This window comes from Bombyx mandarina, chromosome 28, assembly GCF_030267445.1.
Source record: "Bombyx mandarina strain Sakado chromosome 28, ASM3026744v2".
In the NCBI taxonomy this organism is placed as follows: Eukaryota; Metazoa; Arthropoda; class Insecta; order Lepidoptera; family Bombycidae; genus Bombyx; species Bombyx mandarina.
The window spans coordinates 4865771-4892327 of NC_143233.1; the positions used below are offsets into that span (position 1 = coordinate 4865771).

The 26557-nt window shown below is 37.6% G+C and overlaps 1 protein-coding gene across 3 annotated transcripts in view; it reads right to left on the minus strand.

The window, feature by feature from the left end:
* Positions 1-26557, minus strand: part of wwk (anoctamin 8 white walker) — a 42692-nt gene that overhangs the window by 4142 nt on the left and 11993 nt on the right. For 2 of the 3 annotated variants that reach the window (XM_028185974.2, XM_028185975.2), the window contains exons 4-23: positions 20266-20371; positions 19741-19879; positions 18678-18794; positions 17897-18003; positions 17534-17637; positions 16528-16609; positions 15568-15720; positions 14991-15108; positions 14062-14117; positions 12555-12629; positions 11532-11664; positions 10301-10476; positions 9310-9507; positions 8216-8347; positions 6338-6469; positions 5977-6119; positions 2423-2516; positions 1512-1640; positions 917-1025; positions 402-535 (exon numbers count right to left, since the gene is read on the minus strand). In XM_028185974.2, the coding sequence (XP_028041775.2) occupies positions 402-535; positions 917-1025; positions 1512-1640; positions 2423-2516; positions 5977-6119; positions 6338-6469; positions 8216-8347; positions 9310-9507; positions 10301-10476; positions 11532-11664; positions 12555-12629; positions 14062-14117; positions 14991-15108; positions 15568-15720; positions 16528-16609; positions 17534-17637; positions 17897-18003; positions 18678-18794; positions 19741-19879; positions 20266-20371 (2437 nt within the window). Of the gene's footprint in view, positions 1-401; positions 536-916; positions 1026-1511; positions 1641-2422; positions 2517-4878; positions 5064-5976; positions 6120-6337; positions 6470-8215; positions 8348-9309; positions 9508-10300; positions 10477-11531; positions 11665-12554; positions 12630-14061; positions 14118-14990; positions 15109-15567; positions 15721-16527; positions 16610-17533; positions 17638-17896; positions 18004-18677; positions 18795-19740; positions 19880-20265; positions 20372-26557 lie in introns of those variants that run through there. The other variant, XM_028185976.2, reaches the window with a different exon arrangement.

A 26557-nucleotide genomic window follows, 5' to 3' on the forward strand; every position in this document is an offset into this window, starting at 1 on the left:
GATACTTTAAGACAATTTTTTTTTGTATGGAAACTAGCGACATCTTGTAGCGGAAGCCCCTAAGCTTATTTGTTGTTAAAGTTAAGACATTTAATTAGTGTATAACTAAACAGAAAATAAAAAAAAATCACAAATCATAAAGTCTTTATTTGTTATAGACAAATTGATGAAATTTTATCAACTTGTGGTTTCTGAAAATTTACCAAATCCTTCATTAAAAATAAAATATAGGATGGGTAATATGTTACTGTCATCTACAGGAGCGATGAGGAACTAATCGAAGCGAAGCCATCTAGTGGCCGACGCCCGTAAACATTTTTGTTGAGTGCTCGAGTTGCTTATCTATAACTGATTTATGTGTATTATCTATGGTTGGCGACGCGAGCCCATAGAGCACGTACCGGCGTGACGGGCGGCTCCTTGGTGTTGGGAGCGGCGCCCCCGGCCGCAGCCTCCCGCGCCCGCTTGAGGCCGAGCGAGAATACCGCGACAGACCTCACGCGCTTCACCAGCGCGGCCTTCGCGCGGGACCGACCTGCCACACGCACTCTCCGTTTTTATTTCTTAGATGGGTAAACGAGATCACAGCCACCTGGTGTTAAGTGGATACTGGAGCCCATAGACATCTACAACGTAAATGCGTCACCCACCTTGAGATATAAGTTCTAAGGTCTCAAGTATAGTTATAACGGCTGCCCCACCCTTGAAACCGAAACGCATTACTGCTTCACGGCAAAAATAGGCAGGGTGGTGGTACACTACCCGTGCGGACTCACAAGAGGTCCTACCACTAGTACATACCGTACATACCGGAACAAGATCTCCGTTAATCACTTTGAATGTTACTAAGAACGATGACCTCATTGAGATATATAAACAGTAACAAAAACGTACGTACAAACGTAAACGTACTGACCGCTTTTGTCCTTGGGCTTGTCGTCTTCACTTGAGGTCATGCTCGCGTCGGCCGGCACGGCATTGAGGTCCGGCTCGGAGGCGCCCGCGCTGACTGTCCCGGAGAGCTCCTGGACACAAGGAGTCGTTTGTTCGAATATTTGACTCAAATATCTATTTCTTTATTTTTATTTATTCCTTTTTATATTTATTTCTTTTTATTTATTTATTTTATTACACACCGGGGTTCGAGATAAATAAAAATTCTACCGAATCACAAGTTAACACTGTATTCGAACTTAGCACACTCACAAAAACTAAAATTCTTAATTCACTACTTCCGCTTCACTTCAGGCGATCCGTTCGCTTCGAGTAGTTCCGATTACTGACTAACTGCGCGTCATCTCTACAACGCTTTTATAATCGAAACCACATCTCTAGAATTATCGAGAATATTATACACATCTCTAGTATTGTGTTTCCTTTATCTTATAATAGATGGCGTTGTACTTCTCGGACGTTCTAAATGCTACTAGATCCTTCGATATTCTTTCGACTTTTCGACGCGATAGATCGCGTTACTGTAACCATTGTAACGATAAGTTCGAGGGTCGTACCTGTAGGGCGGGGTTGGGGGGCGGGCGGTGGAGCGCGGGGTGCGGCAGGCAGTGCGCGGAGCGGTGCAGCGGCTCGTCCCGCAGCCCGCGCACGCCGAGCAGCGACAGCGGGGTCCCCGGAGCCGCTTCCTGGGACACATTACGCTGACCGATCAATACATTTCCTAAACTTATTTTGAAACTAAATTTTCAAGCAGTTATTATTATTATTTTTTCTACCCTAGTTTTTAGAGGCTATTTCAGCCGATAATTCCACTGCTTGATATATAATGTACCTCTAGCTTTTATTCAACGTAGGTTGACTAATGAGTTCACGGCCCCTCCGGTTCTCCTACCTATGCTGATAGCCTTGAGAGGCTATTTCAGCTTCGCCTTGACGTATAGGTCACGGGACTCAAACCGAGAGTGTTACTAGCACTGACCCTACAAGAGCAGTCCTTCGCGGAATCTACCACCAGATCGGAAACGCGACCCAATGAGAAGATCCGACGAGAAACTCAGTAGTCTGTGTCTATGGGTTAGTTTACGGGTTCGGCGAGGACGGTGACCGGTGTTGTGCTGCCTAAAAGCACCGTTAGTGGATCGGGAGGATCCGTAATGACGTGGGCAGATCGTAGTAAAGGCATTAAACTATGAAAACCCGACAATATAATGTTCTATTTATTTAAATACTTAGGGCCCATAAATAGTTTCAAAGATCCAATTTAACTTTACTACAATAAGCAAAACGATAAAAATTGCTAGTCATAGTATTGCAACATTTTTAGGTCTAAAATTAATTTATACTCCGAGACTTCAACCACGTTTGACTGGATTCAAAAAGAAAGCATGTTGAATCATTTATTAAAACGAATGCACAAAATTCCCACAAAATAGTAGTACGTTAAAAAATAATATCCTGGCAACCCTACCTTCCTCCGTATAGGTTTGGTCGGGCTCACATCTTGCAGTATCTGCAGGGAGCCCGTCGTGACGGCTGGCTCCGTGACTGAAGCAGCTTTCGGCCTGAAAGCATCAATTGTAGACCTGAAATCCCATGTAAAATGTAGCCAAGGATTCGCAGACAAATAGGAGAGTTAAGCTTATTTATATTTCAAATCACGAACAGTGCGCATCATCACAATTATTAACCCTTTCAGTAATTCTGTCCGTTACTAAGACGCAGTAACATCTCATAGACTCTGGGAAAGACTAATCCGAAGATATTGAGAATTAATCTATACTAATATTATAAAGAGGAAAGATTTGTTTGTTTGTTTGTTTCGAATAGGCTCCGAAACTACTGGACCGATTTGAAAAATTATTTTTCCATTAGAAGCCGACATTGTCCCTGATGAACATAGGCTACTTTTTTTATTTTATTTTTTATTTTATTTTTTTGGTTTCATGTGTGTTTTAATGTTTCCGAAGCGAAGCGAGGGCGGGTCGCTAGTCTATTTATAAAATACTAGCTGTACCCGTCCGCTTCGCTGGGCATTTAAAATTAACATTATTTCTCACCCTCCCAAAGATTCTCATCATTAACGCCTCCGCAACTGGTTTAGGGAGTCCAACACTCATATAAATATTAGCCTATCCATTAAGTATAGTAACCGGCAAACATCGTGAGCAAATGACCTTGGCTGCGCAGAACCGAATTTTAGATCACTTTGGTGGTGAGGGTGAGACGCGACGGCAGGGGAAATCGTATCGAGCGCGTTATTGGTAGATCAGTCGAACCTTGCGTAAAGTACGCTTGCGTACAGTGAAAAATCTATCGTTATTAATCGTTAAGTTATATTTTATTATAATTGCTTGTTGACTTTGTTGCCATTGCTATTTGTTGAGTGTTTTTGATTTTTTATAAAAAATACACTATGCCGCGACAAACTGGTGGAGTATTCAAAAGAAAGGGTAGAAAAATTGTGTACGACGTATATTGCTTCATTATAAAACAGGGGAAGAATGATATTATGGAAAAAGTAAAACAGACTTCGGAAGCAACAAAAACATCAGTGAGTACTGTTAGGTGCATTATTAACGAAGCTAAAGGCTCTGGCTTGCTCATCCTGCTTGGGACTCCGGGTAAGAAAAGATCAGGGAAGAAGAAAGTTACCGGAATGGATAGTTTCGTTCAATCTGTAATAAAAAGACTTCGAAAATTTTAAAGAAGATATACATTTTAATGGCTCGGAATGAAGTTTACGACGAATTATGAAAGAGCTAGACTTCAGATGGAAAAAAAAAACAGAAAATAATCGGAAGCTGGTAATTGAAAAAAGTAACATTCGATTACTACGAATCGAATATCTTCAAAAAATAATTAATTATAGACAAAAAAGAAGATCGAACCGACCGAGTCGTAAACTACACCGATGAGCCCTATGTCGACTTAACACGATGATGGCGACTCGGGTGATGAAAACAGTGATGATGATAATGGTCAAGATTATGATAACGAAAAAAAAATTACAAATACCAGCTTCGCTTCAACTGAACGAAGACCTGGCAACAGCTCTAGTTTTGACTTAATAGAAGGAATATCTATTTTACCCCAAGATTAAATTATTACAATTATTAACCTATATTTTTTGTTGATGTTCTAATAAATATATAAATAAATACATATGTTGATTTTAATAATTTAATTGCATTATGACGCAGAGTAAATAATATTTTTGCACGTGAGTGTACCATGCGCAAACTTACCCCCACTACGTCAACAAATGCTCAAGAAGTTTGCCGGCTATTATACATATATTTTCTACATGGATACCAAGTTTCAAGTCAATCGGATGCATGGTTCAGTAGTTATAACGGAAAATCCGTAAAAGCCACTGTAGATTTATATATTAGTATAAAATATGTACAAAAACAAAAGAAGGCAAAATCACTTTGATTCAAACAACGAAACCAGTTTAGTATTAAACGTGACCGACTTTGTTGAGGAAAAGAGTATTAGTCTATTAGTTAAGCACGTTCCTCTGTTTCGCTAATTCTATGAAAAGCTTTAATTTCTTGAATATACTCGCATCAAATAGTTTACGTTGATTGTACTGTATTATAATCTATTTACTATTCTTATATTTATACTAAATTGTGAAGTTTAATCAAAATCCATCCGGTAGTTTTCACGTGACCGAGTAAATTAACAATCTCACAAAACTCCCCACATAAAATCTTAGGATACTAATGATGATACACTATTCGTGATTGAAGTGTTAAGATGGATAGATTTTCGTCAGATTCAATTCTTTAGAAAACTAAAAAGAAGTGAAATCAGATCTCGTTAGTGCAAGGAAATATACGTGCAGTTAATTAAATATAAAATTGAATTACCTCATTGTTCATATTCATTTTACAGGATTTATAAAATCAAAAGCACCACTAGTTTAAAAAGAAAACTTTATTGCAAATTATAACAAAAGTAATTTGTGTTAAAAGCTTAATCGAGTTAATGGTAGAAAAAAATAAGAGTTAATTAGAAGTAAATGAGATATTGGTAGAAAATTAAATCATCCCGTTTACTACACACCCATCGCATCGAGTCATACTACACTTGTGTCAAATTAACTGAAAACAAAAAAAAACTAGTATAATATATCTTTAAAATAACTTCAAAGCCCCTACGGTCGTCTAAAAGTTATACAGGCTAAGTCAGTGTTAAAATTTTCATAATATTTTTATCAGACTTCAAACATTAACTTCATTCTTTGACAGCAACTAAATTTCAAAAATGTCAATGCAAAAAATAAATTATGCATTTATAAAAATTAGATAACATCTAAAATCTAAATCGGCCCGTCAGTGTATTAAAGTATAATTAAACGATCGAGTAAAATACTCCTAAATTAGCAAATAAAGATAAAATCCGTGCAAATGTTGCGATTTTCATGTAAGCTACGGAGCTAAGATACAAAATATATAATAATAAAATGTAGAATTTAAATTATCGGTTCATTACTTTGATCACTCAAACGTTTATACTGCCCTAGATAGGTAGTCTGTTCAGACACATCTATGAAACACGAGATTGAGGTCGGAATTTCATAACGTCTTTTTATTTCGAACAATAGTGCACCAGTAGTGATTCGCAGACGAAATAAACAGCATTGTGATCGCCTGATAAAAATTTTCCAATTTTTTTAGTGTCTTTGTTTTCTAATATCCCTAGAAAATTGTCTAGACAATAAAAAATAAACATGTACGACATACCTAATAACGAAACCTTCAGAAGCGTTCTATCTCATTCTCTTGCAAACTATGACCCTATATGTATGTATACATTTTTTTATTATACATATTTTATTTAAATTGTGTAGAGCTATACATTTTCTCTTTATTGTGCTGTTTTTTCGTTTCATCTACTTTGAAATCACAACTGTGCTAAAGAAGCTTATCTTCAAACATTTATGAATAATTTATAAATCAATAAGACATTCTGAATGTTATATATTATATTTTGTTTATTAAAGTAATTACTCACCTAAAAGGTGGTATCTCAGGTATTTTGCCGATGCTTATCTTCTTTTTATCGTTTTTTTCGGCTTGTTTCGGAGTCGTGGGCGTCATTGTGCGCGGCGTGTTGCGAGACGACAGCCGGATGTCGTCTTGACTTGTACATTCAGACTTATCGATAAATAAGAAATTAAATAGATATTAGTTCCGCATAATTATATTTTATTCATAATTCCATTAATTTCCATTTGTGCTAAAGGGATTTTCGAAAGAAACGAATCTTTATTTAACAATACAATGATTTTTGGAATTTTAGTTATGTGATATTTTTTTAATGAAAACTACTAAAACATAAATAATGTAATGTAATAATTCTACCATAAACTCACCAGCAAAAGTGCATGTGCGTTTTTAATCGCTTCTCGACGTTGAAACTCGACTTTTGCCATTTCTGTAGCGAGCCAGCCCGGGATCTCAGGTATCGCGATTCGTAGCGCTAATACTATCACTAAAACTATGTGCTGAAAACAATTTCATATTATTATAAATATGATGAATAAAACTATATTGTAAAATATTATCATATTGTGCAGGACGAAATAGGGTTTTTTATAGTTTAAGAAACAAATAGATTTAATTTAACCGTTAATAAGTGATTACGTAATAAATGTATAATCTTAAGTTATTTTATAGTCAATATGTTAGTGTATCAGATCAGAGAATGTAAATAGACCAATAGGAACGATTTGTGGACCGCTTTCACTACGGTAACATACAGATCAAGGGACCCTCCAAAAGTGGCGCGTCGATAGCGCGTCGCGAGATGGGGTACTGAAATAAATATAAAAGGATGGCCATTTATAGGCAAAATCAGTTCCCAGTGAATTTTCGACAAAGAACCATCAGCAAGATAGACAGTTCTCAGCAGTTCTCCGACAGAAACAGTTCTCAGCGAATCTCCGACATAGAAACATCAAGACAGAAACAGTTCTCAGTGGATCTTCGACAGAAACAGTTCTCAGCAGATCATCAAGACAGAAACGGTTCCCAATAGATCATCAAGACAGAAACAGTTCTCAGAAGCTCTCCGACAAAGAAACATCAGCAAGACAGAAACAGTTACCAGCAGTTCTCCGATAGTACAGTTATCAGAAAACCACCAGTGAATCAGCTACCAGTGAACCAGACAGTTACCTGTGAAACCTCGCTAGAAGCCGATACCCATCGAAAGAAACAGCCGTCTTCTGCCAGCGCACAAACAGACAGCAGAAAATATTATCACACGACTCGGAAACAGCCATACAGACCGGGTCGTGTACACATATCATATAATTATGATTTTTTTAATATCCTAAATACACAGAAACAAACTAAATATTAGGGTTACAAATGAATGAAAATAAGTCACAAAAAATTTCACTTTAATTTACCAGATAAAACTGATTTTGTGTAATGGTTAAGAGTGAAAAGAAAATAAAGTCATTCGTGACCATAAAAACTGGTAGTGTTCAGAGCGTCCCAGACAATCAAGTGAAAGCGAGATAAAACTGTAAAAGTACCGTAGATTGGGGAGAATAGGGACTAAGGGTATAATAGGGACAAATGTGGGATGTCAGAATGCTTTTGTGAGATTTAAACTTGTTGAATTGAAAAGACTTTTAATTAGTGTTTATGAATATTAAATAATTAAATTTAGTCATCAGAGTTTTGTAACTGATTAAACATATTGAAAAGTTAATTATTTAAAGGTAAGTACCTAACTAACAACTAAACAGTGCCACCCCTATCGAAAAACTATTGTCCTCATACGTGACCCGATTCGCCCCAAAAGCCAAACCGGATTAGGTCAAGCTAGTTTTTAAGTTTTTGTGGATATTTTTCAATTATCTATAATAATGCATCGTATATGAAAATTTAAACCTTCAGAACCGTTTTAATCTCAATTTTATTGGTATTACCCTAAGAAAAACTGCTGAAAATTTGTGTCGGAATTGGAAAGCGTCCCGATTCCCCCAGCTACTGTAGTTTTAATAAAAAGCTATTATTAATAATAAGACTGACTATGGTACAGTAGATAGCGGCTCCAACAGATTTGTTTGTATATATATTTATAAACAATATATTTAAACATATATAAGTATGTTTAACATATCTATTCTAGTAACAGTTTAGTACCCACAACACAGGCATCCCAGATCAGGGCCGAATGATTGTGCGTGATTGCTTCACAGATATTTAGAGAAACAAAAAAAAAAGCTATTCGTTACCTCTAATCCCACAATGATGAGTATAGTTTGTGCGGGCGTGGCGTCCGGCAGCAGTCTGTGCACGGGCCCCGACAGTCCTATCAGCGCGCAGTTCACCAGTACCGCCACCGCCACTATGGCTTCCATGGCGTTCTGGAACAATATATACAGACTTTAGCGTATTTCTGCTTTTGGTAATCAATATTTTGTATGTCAGAGTAATTTCAGACAAAGATAAGTTAAGATATACGCTATTTATTTATTTATTAATAAATTTCTAAATAATATTATTAGATTATTTATTATTACTAGTAGTCCTTCGGTAGTCCAAATTCGACTATAATTAATTGAAATTATAAGTTGTTTCAATTGTCAGAGTATTTATTATAGGTCAATAATCACAAATTTCGCCAAGAATACACTTTGGACAAATAATAATAAAGACAAATAATTTACTCTCAATTTGATCAGACTACACATAAGCAATAAGAAAAGATTGACAATAAACACATAGTACGCATGCGTGTGTGTGTGTCAAATACATGGTAGTGTGTGTAATGTTTTTATTTATTGATTTCATGTATTTTTTATATATAATTTAAAAAAATATTAGCATTCTGCACTACTTCTTTTTATTCTTTATAAGTGTGGGAAATTTCATACTCCTCCGTCTAATATAAGTTCTAAGATTTCAGTATAGTCATAACGGCTGCTCCGCCCTTCGAACCGAAACGCATTACTGCTTTTCGGCAGAAATAGGCAGGGGTAGCGCTGACCCGCTGCTTACCGTTAAGTACTCTCTGATATAATTTCAAGTTCTTGATAGCTGAGTCCAGTCTTTAAATCGCAGAGTGCAGGTACTTACGAAATAATATACTAACACACTTTTATAAATTAGAATTAATTACGTGGAAGCTTTAGAATATTTTTTTTTAAATCGAAATCACAGTTTTATTATTTTGTTTTACTTCACGAACCAACTTGTATTTTTTTTTCACTTTTTTTTTATGACACCTATTATCACTGCTGTCTATGTATATCGACGCTTGAAAGGTAAACTTGGGGTGGGGGAGGCTCATCCTTAAGCCGGATGGTGCAGATGGCTCGGGTCTGACCTGCCAGCTGCCGATGCTATTGACCCTCTCGCCGAAGGGTCTCTGCGCGACGTGGCACAGCTTGAAGGCGTCGGCGCGCACCTCGGCCGCGTTGTTGAGCAGCGCGCACGCCGCCGCCAGCGGGAAGGCGGACGAGAACAGCACCACGTGCCCCAGCTGCGTCAACATCTCTAGGTACTCGGCGAACGTTCCGTCGTACTGGGTATACAAAACAAAAGAAAAAAAAAGAAGTTTATATACATATTTTTCAGCTGGACGTTTTACGGGTGGTAGGACTTATTGTGAGCCCGCACGGGTAAGTACCACCACCCTACTTACTTACGGCCTATTTCTGCCGTGAAGCAGTAATGCGTTTCGGTTTGAAGAGTGGGGCAGCCGTTGTATATATACTTGAGACGTTAGAACTTATATCTCAAGGTGGGTGGCACATTTACGTCATAGATGTCTATGGGCTCCAGTAACTACTTAACACCAGGTGGGTTGTGAGCTCGTCCACCCATCTAACAATAAAAAAAAATAAAAAAAATGTTTTGAACAAAAATATTCGAAGCCTCGGAAAAAAATTTATAAAATTGAAAACTAGTTAAAAATAGTTTTATTATTATAAATTTTTCGTGTCTTGAAGTGAAACGAATGGAAACATATTAGTATTAACAAACGAATCCGGTTAATACGGATCAGCGATGCGACAAATATTCTCAATTATATGCCTCTGTAATCCTAATTTTTTATTTCAACGATATTGTTTAATGGGTTCTTAAGATTTTCAGTTTTAATGAGATCCCAGTATTTTGCACGCCATGGTCACTAAAGCAGTAGACCATCCATAAAGTACTAGCGGACTATCCATATAGTACTAGCGGACTATCCATATAGTACTAGCGGACTATCACTAAAATAAGTATAAATGTTTTCGTTCGACCTGTAGACGAATGCACGAGAAGGCGTCCCTCAAGGTTCGTTACATTTTTTAAATTAAAGTCGAAATCACCTTAAACAACTGCGATTCTAATTCTGCCTGGTGTATGACCTTCTGCCCGACAAGGGGCTCTGAGTCCCTCCTTTCATCGCTCTCTGCACTACCGTTGGGCACGGCGCCGTCCGATGCGTCGCCCACAGATTCATTCTTCTTGTCAAACAATTCGTTTAATTGTGTGCACGTGGGCGCTGAAATGTGTGCGTTACAATTATTGACAGTACATTGCGCGTTCGCTTCTAACTCAGTCATGCTGTTGTACATAAAAAAACTCAACGCACACGAATATTTGCACTACCTTCTGAGGTATTTTTTTTTGAAGTGAAACTTCTAATGCGACTTCCAACAAGGTTGCGTTAAAAGTTTAACGCTACTATATTAGAAAGAGACAGCGAGAGTGAATCCGTGGCACTCGAACGCATGCGCGTAGTATACCTGTTACAGGCCAGCGCGAGCGTTAGCAACGAGTAGCGTCCAATATTTTAATATATATGTATATGTATATATATTTTCTATAATTTAAAATATAAATAGTATAAATGTTGCAGATGTCGCATCTCTTCTACACATCCTTCCCTATTACAAGAGCAATCTGATTTAAGGATGAAAAATGAAGAAAACCACAATACTATACATCGAAAAAGAAGTTTCACTTCATTCACGTGCACCAAGTTGCACGTGCACCGTTTTTTTGTAAACAACCAAGTTTATGCGGTAAACGAAATGTTGAAGCGACAAATCGATCAGGACATGAACTCTCGCTGAGCAGAATTTTATTAGTGTTTTTACGTAATGTCTATAACGAGCTCTTGCAGTTAGTATCAAAGACACGTCATCACGAATTCTCCCGAACCATTAACGGTGCTTTTAGGTACCTCAAGCACAGGTCACCGTCCTCGCGAACCCATCGCTCGCGACGAAGGGCTTGACGAGTACATTAACCCACAGACACAGCCCACTGAGTTTCTCGCCGGGTCTTCTCAGTGGGTCGCGTTTCCGATCCGGTGGTAGATTCTGCGAAGCACTGCTCTTGCTAGGGCCAGTGTTAGCAACACTCCCGGTTTGAGCCCCGTGAGCTCACCTACTGGTTCGGTGAATTTAGAATAACCTCTCGAGGTTACTATAAAAGGTAGGAAGTACTTTAATGCGCGACTCAACGCCGCAATGTACATCGAAAATTCCAGAGACACGACCTTGTCGCGACCGGTCAGAGCCAATAACGTTGCCGATACCAACCCAAACTCACCTTTACTAGGACTGATCGCACCGAACACGTCGACGCATATTTTGGCGAGTCGAAGATTCTCAATCAAGTAAGGCAACGCAGATTCTTTCAGATTACCGATTACCTGTCTAGTTATTAGCAACACTGCTAATTGCTGAAAACGTGAAAATTGTTTTATAAACAGTATTCGGTGGAATATTCAAACGAAAAAAATGACGATGTAAATATTATTGGTGGTAGGACCTCTTGTGAGTCCGCGCGGGTAGGTACCACCGCCCTGCCTATTTCTGCCGTGAAGCAGTAATGCTTTTCGGTTTGAAGGGTGGGGCAGCCGTTGTAACTATAGTTCAGACCGTGGCGCATTTACGCCGTAAATTTATATGGGCTCCAGTAACCACTTAACACCAGGTGGGCTGTGAGCTCGTCCACCCGTCTAAGCAATAAAAAATGGGAATGTTTACATAGAGACGTCGTTGTAAAGAATTTAGATACAAAGCACTCTTGCTAAGTAGTTGCCGTAGCTCATAAAACATGAAAAGATGTTTTTTTATTGCTTAAACGAATCAATAAACTCACGGCTCGTCCGGTGTTAAATCGTCACCGGAGCCCACAGACCTCAGCAATGTAGACACAACCACCCACCTTGAGACATGAGTTCTAAGTCTCAGATTTTACAGTATATCAACGGCTGCCCCGTCCTTCAAACCGCATTACTGCTTCACAGAAAAAAGGGTAGTAGTGGTTTTATGATCCCACACGGGTCGGTACCGTCAGTGAATCCTTAGTGCATTTGTTTCTTTCTGTAGACAACAGCATTGATAACTTGCTTCGATAATCTGGTCGTGGCCTCATCTAATAATTTTCTCCTATCTCTATTATACACTATGACTAATCGTCATACGCTAATATCAATACAGTAAATATTAATTATCGAATAAAAAAGCAAATTTCGATTATTTATGACAACATTGACCTTTCACTTGGGAGAATTTAAGCTAACTGCTGAAATGAAATGTAATGTATTTGAAACTATTTTTTACATACCTCCTTCAATTTATCCATATCCTGCAGATAAAACGCAATGTAGAACAAACTCATGAACGAGTTCACGAATTGAAACTGAAATTTTATTATCGTCTATTAATTATTACGCCTGTAACAATGTTACGTCTTTATGATCACTACACGGAAAGCATCTACAAATGTTGGTTTTAATGTGTAGATTCGAAATATCACGAAAATATGGGACTTTATTTTAGAGAGCCACTGGCTCTCAAATTGTTAAACATCCCTCCTTATCTATTATTTAGTTTTTTATTTATTTACTATATTTTTTACTCTAAGTCTACTTATACAAAATGTAAAATATTTAAGCAATATTAATTAAAATACAAGCATTGACATTGTTAATAAGTATTTTTCATATTTTAGTTATTTAATTGTGTATTCCTTGTGATTTATTGATGTTAAATAGTTTAGTAACAGCTCTTAAAGAAAACTTTTTGTGGCAACAATTACATTACTACAGACATATACATTAGTTTAAATTAGTTTGTGATCGTACAAGCTTTTTGACATGCCAAGTAACATGCAAGCGAAGAAAAGTAGCGAGCAGAAAGCACATGAAAGACTCGTTTCCCAAACTATGTGCACTTCCCCTATTTTCGGTTAAATGAACCATAATTACAACATTTCCAGGACCATTTAAGAAGTTGATAATGAGGGTAATTTACACAAAAAAAACTATGTGCTATATGCTATATTTATAAGACGGATATAGTAAATGGAAATCTATCCAGGGGAAGATGGAGTGATCAAGTGTCCGAGCACTTGGACACGAAACAGACTTCACTGACCGACATGAGTGGCTACAGATCACAGAAAAGGTTTCAGACGGGCGCATCGCAAAGCAATGAGCAATAGATTGGAGTAGAAGTATAATTATATATTTAGTTAGTAAACGGGGCAAATTGTACAAGGCCTGCTATTGAAAATAGACTGGTATGCGTTTAAATATCTAAATATCATCATCATGAGCTCACAGCCGTCCACATAGGCCTCTCCCAATTCACACTACTGAGCCCGGTCTTCGGCTCTCCTCATCCACCATTCGAAGGTATCTCAGTATAGAGATATAAAAAACCCAGATAAGGAGCGAACAAACTTGGTCGTCACATTATGTTTGTTCAATGTGGGAATCGAAAAACCCACCCTGGGCTCAACAGTTAAGAAGCGCTAACTGATGCGCGATCAGTAAATATAAAAACGCATGTAGAAATAATTGGCTGGAATGAAGAGATAGAAATGAAATAGAAAAGCAATTTAAATAATTTACAACCAAATTATAGGTATGTAATATGCAAAAATACAGTTTTGAAAGCAATGTCTTTAAGATCGATGTCTCGTGAGGGTAGTTTGTTTTTGATTCGACATGCCCGTCAATGTTGCATTTATGGCGAACTAATCTCTGTTATCCGAATCGACTGATCGAGTCTGAGCGGTGAACGTTAATGCCTGCATTCAATTCGTATAGCTCATGTGAAATACAAACCAATGCAATTTTCACAATCAGATGGTTCTCATATTTCGTATCGAGGCGATAGTTTTCTGTTATGGAAAAGAAAAAGAAAAACAAAATCCGTGTTTATTTTTACCCGTTCGCATTTAATTACGCAGTCCAGTCCCGTTTGGTGAGCAGAAAAGAGAAACGACACGCGCTATAGTATCATACTACATTAGTGTACTCTATAATTCTATTTACTTTTTCAACTATTTAATTGTATAAATTTAAAAAAAACTATTGTATAACATAATTATTTTTATTGTCGACCGACACTTACTTATAAAGATGCTTGGAGGATCATTTATATTTATTTTATTTTTGATACGTAAAACACAACACCAAAAAAATAATTAATTTATTGTTCATTGAATACTATTTATCTATGTGCATTTCTAGCATGTAATTATTTTTAATGTTTAAATTAATTAATAAAATAATTTTGTAGGAGTCGATTTTAATTTCAACAAACTAAATCACGAACGGTGTTGCGCTTTTGAACAAACCATGCACTTTTTCTAATAACTATGAGTTTTCAATGTATATATCAATACTTTATTGCTATGTATTTATTGTGTCAAAATAGGTTTTGGGACTAAGAATGTGTTTATAAAATCACCTATCGATGAATCACACACAGAAAATACACTCAAACAGCAAGTGATCTAATTAGACAAAACAGTTGAACAAAAACAGAGGAGAGTGGTTCAGTATACTAATTCACTCAAGTATCAAAATAACATAATAAAAATTTTTTAATGCACTTTTGTAATACAATCTTACTTTTACTGTGCTAATGTAGAATCAACTAGAGAACAACAAAGTAGTTATTTATTGACCCCCTATAGGAGATTTTATTTATTAAATAACTTATTTGAGAACCACTGTCCTAAATACCTTTGTCTCAACAAACAATATACCTTTGTCATTTAGCCACCTGGCTATCCTCGCGTAGACTTCTTCTTCCACGGCGATGATTATAGCCAGCAGTGCACGGGGTATCCACGTGAAATATACTATATTATTTTCCCACCAATCCTATAATTAAAAGCGATTAATTATTTATTTATTACACTCCATGTAATATCTACACTGGCGGACTTAATGCCAAAGGCATCCTCTACCAGTCAGTCAACCAAAGGTAGTGCAGAGTAAATAATGGTAGGTATGTGCATGAAATTTATATTGAGAGTTATTAATAAATGGCAATAAATTTTGTTTACCAGCTTTGTGAAATATTCAACATAACACATGTCCTTATAGTGGTTTATTTAATGTTAATGTATCAATACTAGAGGAAGAGGTAGTAAAAAAAGAGAATCCATCCGATTGCGTGAAAGACGATATATGTGAGATGGGAGTGAGCGAAGAAATGGTTTATGATAAGAGGGGTATGGAAGGAGACAACATATTGTGCTGACCTCGGGTGACTAGGAGAAGGGCAGGAGAAAGATGATGATGTATCAATACTCGTATCTGTTTAAGGTATTTTCATACCTGCGCACGTAAAAGTGCAAAGGTTGCACCGGCGGCCACACACAGACACAGCAGCGTGGCGGGCATCGATATACAGTGTCGCCACACCCGACGTCGCCACGAGGCGTACTGGGGCTCCGGGCGGCCAGTCACCGGACTTATGCTCATTTCACCCTGGGACGATTTACTATCATTACACAAATTTATTTGAATATGCAATTTCGAAAAGGGCACATCTCTGAAAATGTAAAATGTTCAGGAAATGAAAAAAAACTGATTATTTTCTAAAGCAGTGTCAAATTTAAAATATTAACTTTTGAGATATATTCTAGTGTTAATTATCAATTGAAAATTACTGGAATTATTATAATAGGTGTGTAGGTAAGCCTCAAAACTACATGTATATGAAAAAACGTATTTGACAAAATATGCGACATGGGCCCTTTTCGAAATTGCATATGCATTTATATGAGCGGTCCAGCATTAGTCCCAGTTACATAATAATAGCGCGAACAGAAACAGTGTGCATGACTCTATCAACATGTCGCAAAAGTAAGCGTATATTAAAGTTTAACTATTTTAAGATTAATTGTTCTATTAATATATGTTTCTTAGTCATGTTTGAGTGTAATACTATTTTTTGTTCGAACATAGTTTATCTTCTCTTTAGGTTCTGCTAGAAGGAATTTCTTTTTTAAATTTACAGTACATTAACTGAACAACTAAATGTTTTTATATGGTGATAAATTAAATTATCCTCATTTTGTGCATTAACCTTTTTTTTTTGTATTATTAATCAGAAAATACTGGCTTTATTATAAAAGCATTGTACTAATTAATAAAACTAAAAACAAATAAATTTGTTTAGCCACCGAATGACTAATGGGAGCTTATCGACGCTTAGCCGTTCATACATGTGGGGCTTTCAGTAAAATTATCGTATCCCTGTTAAATTAAAATCTATTAGGGTTGTCTCGTCACCTGGAATAGGGGTCGGGGCTCGAGAAGCAAGTCGTCGCGCTGGTCCAGGGTTCCCCATTTATAAGCCAACACGTTGGAGTACCTAGCCAGTGAAAGAGTACATCATTAATCAATACGTCTGTTTTTAAATGTGATTAATATAGTAAAGTACTTTTACTGTTTCAAACATTCAAAAAGTGCAAATAGGATCTTCTAAAATGAAAAAAAAAATACGACTTAGCAAATAATTTCAGTGGTGGTAGGAGCTCTTGTGAGTCCGCGCGGGTAGGTACCACCACCCTGCCTATTTCTGCCGTAAAGGGTGGAGCAGCCGTTGTAACTATACTGAGATTTTAGAACTTATATCTCAAGGTGGGTGGCGCATTTACGTTGTAGATGTCTATGGGCTCCAGTAACCACTTAACACCAGGTGGGCTGTGAGCTCGACCACCCATATAAGCAATAAAAAAAAATTTAATTAAATATTATATGAGTTTATAAATTAGTTATAGTACAGGATCCCTGGTACACTTTTCATCATTTATTACTAACGAGCTGATTTTTCGTAGCTTCCTTTTGACTAGACGCCCAACTTTTTTCCTTACAGTAACGTTGGTAAATGGTAGCTTACTAGGGGTAGCAAGGATAAAATATGTTGATTTCACGAATTTTAAAAATTTATTACTAACCGAATTTTTCTTTGTTAATTATCGAGATAATTATGTAAGTAACGTGAAAAAATATTTGTTCTACAAAATATAAGGTTTTGTTAGGGAGTCCCCCCTCTCCAAATAAGGTCATGAAAAATAATTATTAACCAGCTGATTTTTTTATATTGGTTAGCTAACATTTGCATAGTTTACCACCCACATTGTCCTACAAATTGCGTGGTATGTCATCTTGGTCCTACGCTTAAAAGTTGTCAGTACCACAGGACTTGTTTTTTTCATTAGTAACTGTAGGACAATGGTATCACGTGATAGGAGGAAAAATTAGGTTTTCACACAGCGAAGCCAAGCCAACTCACCTTTTCCAAGTCTCCAAATAAATGCACGCCCACAATACATTGAACAATGAGAACAGCATGTACGCTATGTCCTTCCACTGTTCGTTCGCAGTGCCCAGCCATATCTACAAGAATTAAAATCAAATTTATAGCCGCTGTACACAAAGCTTTTACACTTTTCCAAATCGTGAAGCAGTAATGCGTTTCGGTTTGAAGGGTGGGGTAGCCGTTGTAACTATACTTGAGACCTTAGAACTTATATCTCAATTCGCATTTACGTTGTAGATGTCTATGGGCTCCAGTAACCACTTAACACTAGGTGGGCTGTGAGCTCGTCCACCCGTCGAAGCAATAAATAAAAAAATCTAAATTCCGCAAACTTACCCAGAATATAAAACCGACGACGGCCGGCACGGTGAGCGAGCGCGTGTAGTGGCCGAGCCAAGCGAAATACATCGCGATTTTGACGCCGAAATATTCACTTATTTCATCTACAAATCGATTTTATCATAAGCATCAATGCCATGAAGTCAACATTTTTACAAAGAAAAACAGATTAATTTTTATGGAATCTTTTGTTATAATACTGCCCCTTTGTTTTTTTTTGTTTTTTTATTGCCCTTGTAGGCAGACGAGCATGCGGTCCACTTGATGGTGAGTGGTTACCATCGCCCATGGACTTCAGGAATGCCAGAGGCAGAGTCAAGCCGCTGCCTACCATTAAGTATTCTCCACAAGCCTCTTTTGAAGAAGAACATGTCATAGCGCTCGGGAAACACCGTGGAGGGGAGCTCATTCCAAAGCCGGATGGTACGAGGCAAAAAAGACCTCTGGAATTGTCGATGAACGCAGTGGCTCTAGTAGTATTGACGAACTCTACTCCGGTGGCGGGCGGTGCGATGGTAAAAACGAGATAATAGTATCATCTCATGCAATTCCTCAGAGCACTCCCCATGGAATATACGGTACAAAATACAGAGGGAACCGATATCCCTCCGCAGACTCAGGGGTTCCAAACGATCGGCGATATGTTAATTAATTGTTATCTATTTCAACGAGTATATGAAATATTCGTTCTTTTTTTTTTTAAATACTTGAATGAAATACCGAACACAAATACATAGTTGTTTACATAATTTTCCAATAAATTATTAAAATACCTTACCTAAAGGCTGTGGGGAGAAGAAAGTCTTCACCCACTTCTTCCGCAGGTTCTCCAGAGAATTTCTTTCGTGCAACGGAAACATATTCGCTACGACGCCACGACTCACACACGCAGGCACTGGGGACGATAATGGCCCCACTTTAACTTCCTGCCTTTAATAGATACTAGCTGTACCCGCCCGCTTCGCTGGGCATTTAAAATTAACATTATTTTATTTCTCACCCCCACAAAGATTCTCATCATTAACGCCCCTGCAACTTGTATAGGGAGTCCAACACTCATATAAATATTAGCCTATCCATTAAGTACATGTATTTTCTACATGGATACCAAGTTTCAAGTCAATCGGATGCATTGCGGAACATCCGTAAAAACCAGTGTAGATTTATATATATTAGTATACCTGTGATCCTGTGTGCTTAGCTTAATGCGAGTTTTTTAACTTCTCGATCGTGTAAAAGTTAACTCAAATTTGTATGGAGTTGGAACAGGTCCCCTTAGTTTGTTGATAGGGGCGCTGTTGTACCTCGATACAAATTTGAGTTAACGTTTACGCGATCGAGAAGTTCAAAAACTCGCATTAAGCACACTGGAGAGATTTAAAGGAGGAAACCCCCCCCAACCCTCCTGTCAGAGTTCTTTACGTAACTAATAAATACGACCCCTTGTTCGTTTGCGCTCTTTCTTAGTGCCACTATAACAGATGGCTTATGCTGATAGTGTTATTGTGAAAATATTAATATATCCGAAGATTAGAGTACTACAAACTGTCATTAGTTGTAATCTAATACATTAAAGATATGCGCCAATCAAATAAATTTCCGGAAGACCGGCACCAACTGACCGTCCACCTAGTGGCACTCTATGGAGTAGACAAGTAACACGACTTGGAGAATTCATTCTTTTGACATGCTGTTCTCAACGATTGATCGTGGGTCCTTTACCATAATTATAAGAATTCATCCAACTGCCCAGCGACAACGCCTACATATGATTTACAATAACTACTAATGGTGAAGGATGATGAAAAAAACAGAATGTCTTTTGTTGAAGCTTTACATACCAATACTTTGTCCAGGCCTTAGGGTTAACGCCGGTTCTAAAGCATGCTCATCGCCTGCTTCCGCACGAGCTGACTCCAGCACGTGCTTCACGAGGACTCCACGCTCCTGCGTATTGAGGAGTTCTGATGCTGACGAGCCCTAAGAGTCAATATTTCGATAAGGCTAATCTTATTTACTGAAGCGCAGTTTTATATGAAGTCTCTCGAAACTTGGCACCTTGTTAATTATTGGATGAAAAATACTGTAAAACGAATGTTTGGTCCTTCGAACCTCTCTTATCTAAATAGTTGAACAGTTAAAGTTTAGGACTTAAAAGTACCACTACTTTCTGTTGTATAATAGAACCACAGAATTTATACGTCTCATATTTGATATTGTTGATGAATTAGAATTCTACATTATGGTGGATGTTTTAGTCGTCAGTTTTAGTCAATGGAATTTTTGACAAATCAAAAAAAATTTGGACAGTAATGGACAATTGGACAAAAAACAGATGATGTAAGCATACAATTTTAATTACCTACCTTTTGAAAACAATGCATGTCGCGTACAGTGAATTCCTTGTATCCCCCACCAAATTCTGGTTTCAATTGTTTCGGAAGGTGCACTTCTTCAGCCGTCTGAAGCAATCTGAAAGGTACAATACTGTATAGTGCTGTATGGCATTCCAAATCTCTGAACAGCTAATTCAGCTAGAGCTTCGCAAGTGGCATTTGAAGTTTTTCTCTATTCAGTGTTAAATCGAAATTGAAGTTTTTTTTATTTTATTGCCTTTGTAGGCAGACGAGCATACGGCCCACCTTATTGTAAGTGGTCACCGTCTCTCATGGACGTCAACAATGCCAGGGGCAGAGCCAAGCCGCTGCCTGCCATTAAGTACTGTCCGCAAGCCTCGTTTGAAGAAAGACATGTAATAGCGCTCGGAAAACACCGTGGAGGGGAGTTCATTCTAAAGCCGGATGGTACGTGGCAAAAAAGATCTTTGGAAACGTACTGTCGATGAACGCAGCGTTCCAGATAATATGGATGAACTCTGCTCGAATGGCGGGAGGTGCGATGATAAAAAGGAGATGAGGGGATCAAATGATTTTGAGTCTAATTTAATCTACTCTAAGTAACGAAGAAAAAACTACATGCATATTTACAATGTTACAGTTTAAAATCTGTCAGATTAATGGATTTTTTTTTATAGCTTAGATGGATGGACGATCTCACAGCCCACCTGATGATAAGTGGTTACTAGAGCCCATAGACATCTACAACGTAAATGCGCCACCCATCATGAGATATAAGTTCTAAGGTCTCAGTATAGTTACAACGGCTACCCCACCCTTCGAACCGAAACGCGTTACTGCTTCACAGCGGAAATAGGCGGGGTGGTGGTACCTACCCTTGCGATCTCACATGAGGTCCTACCACCAGTGCAATTTTATGATGACATTAAACAATTTGAGAGAAACACAATGCTACTGTGTGCTTAGTGCGAGTTTTTTAACGTTCTCTATAGCGTAAAAGCTAACTCAAATTTGTATGGAGTTGGAACGTTTGCCGTTAGGGGCGCTTTTCCAACTTCGACGTTTTCAGATCATATGACAATTATGTTAGTCCAAAGTACATTACCGTAATCAAGCCAAGCAATGAGTGACAGCTCTATACGATACTACAGCATTTCGTTCACAACCCAGTATAACAATGATTTAATGGATTTTTCTTTAATAAATAAAAACTTCCATTCCATTTTATTTCACGATGAAATATCTGTGTTCAGGTTTGATACTGTCTGTGGTACTACATAGTGCCACGAGCCAATACCTACCGTGAACACGCGATATATGTCAAAAGATTTTTTAAATGATCTTGTGTTGTACACTGTTTTGAAATAAAGCTATTAGTTATCATCATACTATTATCCAATTATAACGAATTTCTTAATTGTTAAATCTTAATTTATTCAAGCTCCAGCCAAGTTACAGTTGCTATAACCTCCCTCAATCTATATTTACCCTGAATTTACGTTCAGGGTAAATATGGACCGTGATAGGTTTCGATATCACCAGCACCAGCATCTTCCAGCACCAGTATCTTCACAATCAATCATAATCCCACGATGTAGCGACTGCCCTCAGGTTAGGTACTGACTTTGGTATGACTGCTATACCACAAGCCAGTACCTAGCGTGACCACAGCCATTGTATCCAATTAAGGCCGATGAAGAGTTTCTTAAGTAAAGAATTGTCAAACACTTTTTTATTACAGCTTAGAATTGATAACTTCTTTGTCAAGTGAACTGTAGGGTTAACCATAAACACAATTAGAAAAAGAAATAATATCCCTGCTGATTTTATATTGTTACACTACGATTATAAATTATCATTCATCGTCGATGTCATTCGTCGAGATTTATAAAGTACCTATTTATTTAGAACAAAATTGTGCCTGTCTCAAAATTTGTAGTCGTACGGTCAATAATAGTACACGGGATTTTATTCATTATCTTGAGACATCCTTCTGAATTATTTAATCCTAGGGAAGTTCTTCAGGATCGTACAGTTGCTATATCCACCTCAATCTATATTTACCCTGAATTTACGTTCAGGGTAAATATGGACTGTGATAGATTCCGATATCATCAACATCAAGATGATTACAGTTCAGACGGACGATGGGTTCCCGGTGTGAGACTGCCTTCACATTAGGTACTGAGTGTGGTATGACTGCTATACCACAAGCCAGTACCTAGCGTGACCGCAGCCATTGTATCCAATTTAGACTGATGACGAGTTTCTTGAGTATAGAGTTTTCACACTGCATAATAAACACTATAATTAGAAACTACGAATGCAACAGCATAGTTGCAACTGGGTCCTTATGCAGTACGGTCACCGACTCTTCTCGCAATTTACTTCTCAGTTGTTGAACTTTAGATAATTTCTTCATGATTCCACTATGTTACAGATGTCGTACCTACCTCAATCAATATTTACCCTGAATATACGTTCAGGGTAAATATCGACTGGAGTAGGTTTTTACCACCACCAGTACCATCGTGAGAACAGCTTGCACAGACGATGGATTTCTTGAGCGAGCAATATTTTTCTTATATCTTCCTTGAACTGAGATGTAGCGACTGCCTTCAGGTTAGGTACTGACTGTGGTACGACTGCTATACCACAAGCCAGTACCTAGCGTGACAACGGCCATTGTATTCTATTTGGACTTATGATGAGTTTCTCGAGTGGAGAGTATCTAAATAAAAAAATTTTACACCATACAGTACATACAAACGGATAACATGTTACCTCGAGAGCTCAATCATAAAATTACAAAATATGATTGTATAAATTTAGCCAACTTTATTTTATTACACGATGATATTCTTTAATCATGGATATCATTCGTCACTATGTATAAAGTACGTAATTATTTAGAATAAAAAAGATGCCAGCCTTATGATTCAGGCTCCAGCATAGTCGCATAAATCAATAGGACGTCTTATACATTAGCGCTCTAAAGCTGCTGACGATGTCAGTTGTTAAATCATAAATTAATTTCTTGATGATTCCATCATGATACAGTTGACACACCTACCTCAATCAATATTTACCCTGAATTTACGTTCAGGGTAAATATCGACTGGAATAGGTATTTAATACGATCAGCACCAATTTGGCCTCTGTGACGATTCTTCATTAATCAATCCCATGATGTAGCGAATGCGGTCACGTTAAGTACTGGTTGTAGTACGAATTGTGTACCACCAGCCAGTACCTAGCGCGACCGCAGACATATCCAATTTGAAGAGGCGGTGAGTTTCCTGAGCGAGGAATCTTCACTATTTCACGATGTCGCGACAGAGATGAGATAACTTATTTTCTATGGTATTACTACTGGAACACTAGTCAGTACATAGTATGTCAGTAAAATACACTTTTCTTCTGTTAATAGATTCCTTAACACGTTGACTGCTGTGTAGGTCACGGGTGCCTTACGCGGCGCACTGAAGTACTTAAGTCGATTTCTGTTACTAAGCGCCTGGATAGCCTAACTATGCTTTCTTTTGTTTGTTAATGTATGTTTTAGTCTTTTAGGTCTCTTAGAAATAGATTCACATAGTATCTTTGTATTCGTCTATCCTAAAGTCTACTAGATATTCCGGCGCCTTAGTAAGAAGATCGAAGAGATAAATCTACCTACATAATTACTTCAGTGCGCCGCGTAGGGCACCGGTGACTTACATGGCAGTCAACGCGTTAAGATAAAAATACCTTTTATTTCAACAGAACAAAAGCAGTTATGATACTTACTATTCTGCGAGAGATCTTGCCGGTTTATTTTAATTTTAAAGCGTTTTTATTTAATTGTCAAAATCGTTTATCAACATGCGTTTAAGTATTTATTGCCTGAAAAAATTCACACCAATTGATAAACTTGTTATTAATAAAATCTTAAGTGTGAGGCTTTTTGGGATCCACGATTTTATAGTTGCTATACCTACTTCAATCAATATTTACCCTGAATTTAAATATGGACTGTGATAGGTTACTATACCACCAGCACCGTCGTAAGAACAGCTTGGACAGACGATTATTTTCTGGAGTGAGGAACCATTTTTTAATATCTTCCCTGTATTGAGATGTAGCGACTGCCTTCAGGTTAGGTACTGACTGTGGTATGACTGCTATCCACAAGCCAGTACCTAGCGTGACCACAGCCATTGTATCAAATTTGAGTTGATAACAAAATAAAATAAAAAATAAAATAAAATGATGAGTTTCTTGAGTGAAGAGTTTTCACATTGTACAATAAATGCTGTAATTATTATTAGAAACTACAATGCAACCGCATAGTCGCAACTGGGTCCTCATGCATTACGGCCACTAACTCTTCATGAGATTTACTTCTTAATTATTTAATATTAGGGATATTCTGCAGGATCGCACAGTTTCTATACCTACCTCAATCAATATTTACCCTGAATTTACGTTCAGGGTATATATCGACTGGAGTAAGGTTTTACCACCACCAGGTACCGTCGTGAGAACAGTTTGCACAGACGGATTTCTTGAACGAGCAATATTTTTCTTATATCTTCTCAATACTGAGATGTAGCGACTGCCTTCAGGTTAGGTACTGACTGTGGTATGACTGCTATACCACAAGCCAGTACCTAGCGTGACCACAGACATGTATCCAATCTGAGCTGATGATGAGTTTTTCAAGTGAAGAGTTTTCATATTGCACAATAAACACCACAATTAAAAACTACAAATGCAACGGCATAGTTGCAACCGGGTCCTTATGCAGTACGGTCACCGACTCCTCTTGCAATTTACTTCTCAGTTGTTGAATTTTAGGTAAGTTCTTCAGGATTCCACTATGTTACAGATGTCGTACCTACCTCAATCAATATTTACCCTGAATTTACGTTCAGGGTAAATATCGACTGGAGTAGGTTTTTTCCACCACCAGCACCGCCGTAAGAACAGCTTGGACACACGATGTTTTTCTTGAGTGAGGAATAATTTTATAATATCTTCCCTGTACTGAGATGTAGCGACTGTCTTCAGGTTAGGTACTGACTGTGGTATGACTGCTATACCACAAGCCAGTACCTAGCGTGACCACAGACATGTATCCAATTAAGGCTGATGTGTTTCTTCAGTAAAGAATTGTTAAAGATTTAGAACTGAAACTTCTTTAGGTGCGTTGAGAGTAAAATTTTACTCACGACAGATTCGTTAAGGCTAACGAGAAAAAATACAAATTAGGAAGAGCGAGAGTGAGAAAATAGACAGAGCGAGAGTGAACCACTCGACCGTGGAGAGGGAAAGGACAAAGCGAGTTAGGTCCTTTCGCTTATATACAGCATTCCCTATTACAAGTTAAATTCTATTTAAACATGAAAAATGAAGAAAACCGCAATACTACACATCACAAAAGAAGTTTCACGTGCACCAAGTTGCATGCGCGCCATTTTTTTTATTACAATTTAGAATTGACAAGTTCTTGGTCAAGTGAATTCCAAAGTTCACCATAAATACAATTAGAAAAAAAAAATCGCTGCTGTTTTTAACTTGTTACACTGCGATTATCATTCAACGTCGATGTAATTCTTCAAGATGTATAAAGTACGTATTAATTTAGAGAAAAATTGTGCCTGTCTCAAAATTCGTAGCCATACGGACAATAATAATACACGGGATTTTATTCATTAGTACATAAACTCTTCTTGAGACATCCTTCTGAATTATTTGATCCTAGGGAAGTTCTTCAGGATCATACAGTTGCTATATCTACCTCAATCAATATTTACCCTGAATTTACGTTCAGGGTAAATATGGACTGTGAGTAGATTTCGATATCATCAACATCGAGGTGATTACAGTTCAGACGACGGGTTTTTGGAATGAGGAATCCTTTTTTAATATCTTCACAATACTGAGATGTAGCGACTGCCTTCAGGTTAGGTACTGACTGTGGTACGACTGCTATACCACAAGCCAGTACCTAGCGTGACAATAGCCATTGTATCCATCTGATGATGAGTTTCTTGAGTGAAAATTTTTCACCTTGCGCCATAAATACTATAATTAGAAACTACAAATACAACAATGCAACGGCATAGTCGCAACTAGGTCCTCGTGCATTACGGCCACTAACTCTTCATGAGAGTTCCTTCTTATTTGTTGAATCTTAGGTATGTTACTCATGATTCCACTATGTTACAGATGTCGTACCTACCTCAATCAATATTTACCCTGAATATACGTTCAGGGTAAATATCGACTGGAGTAGGTTTTTACCACCACCAGTACC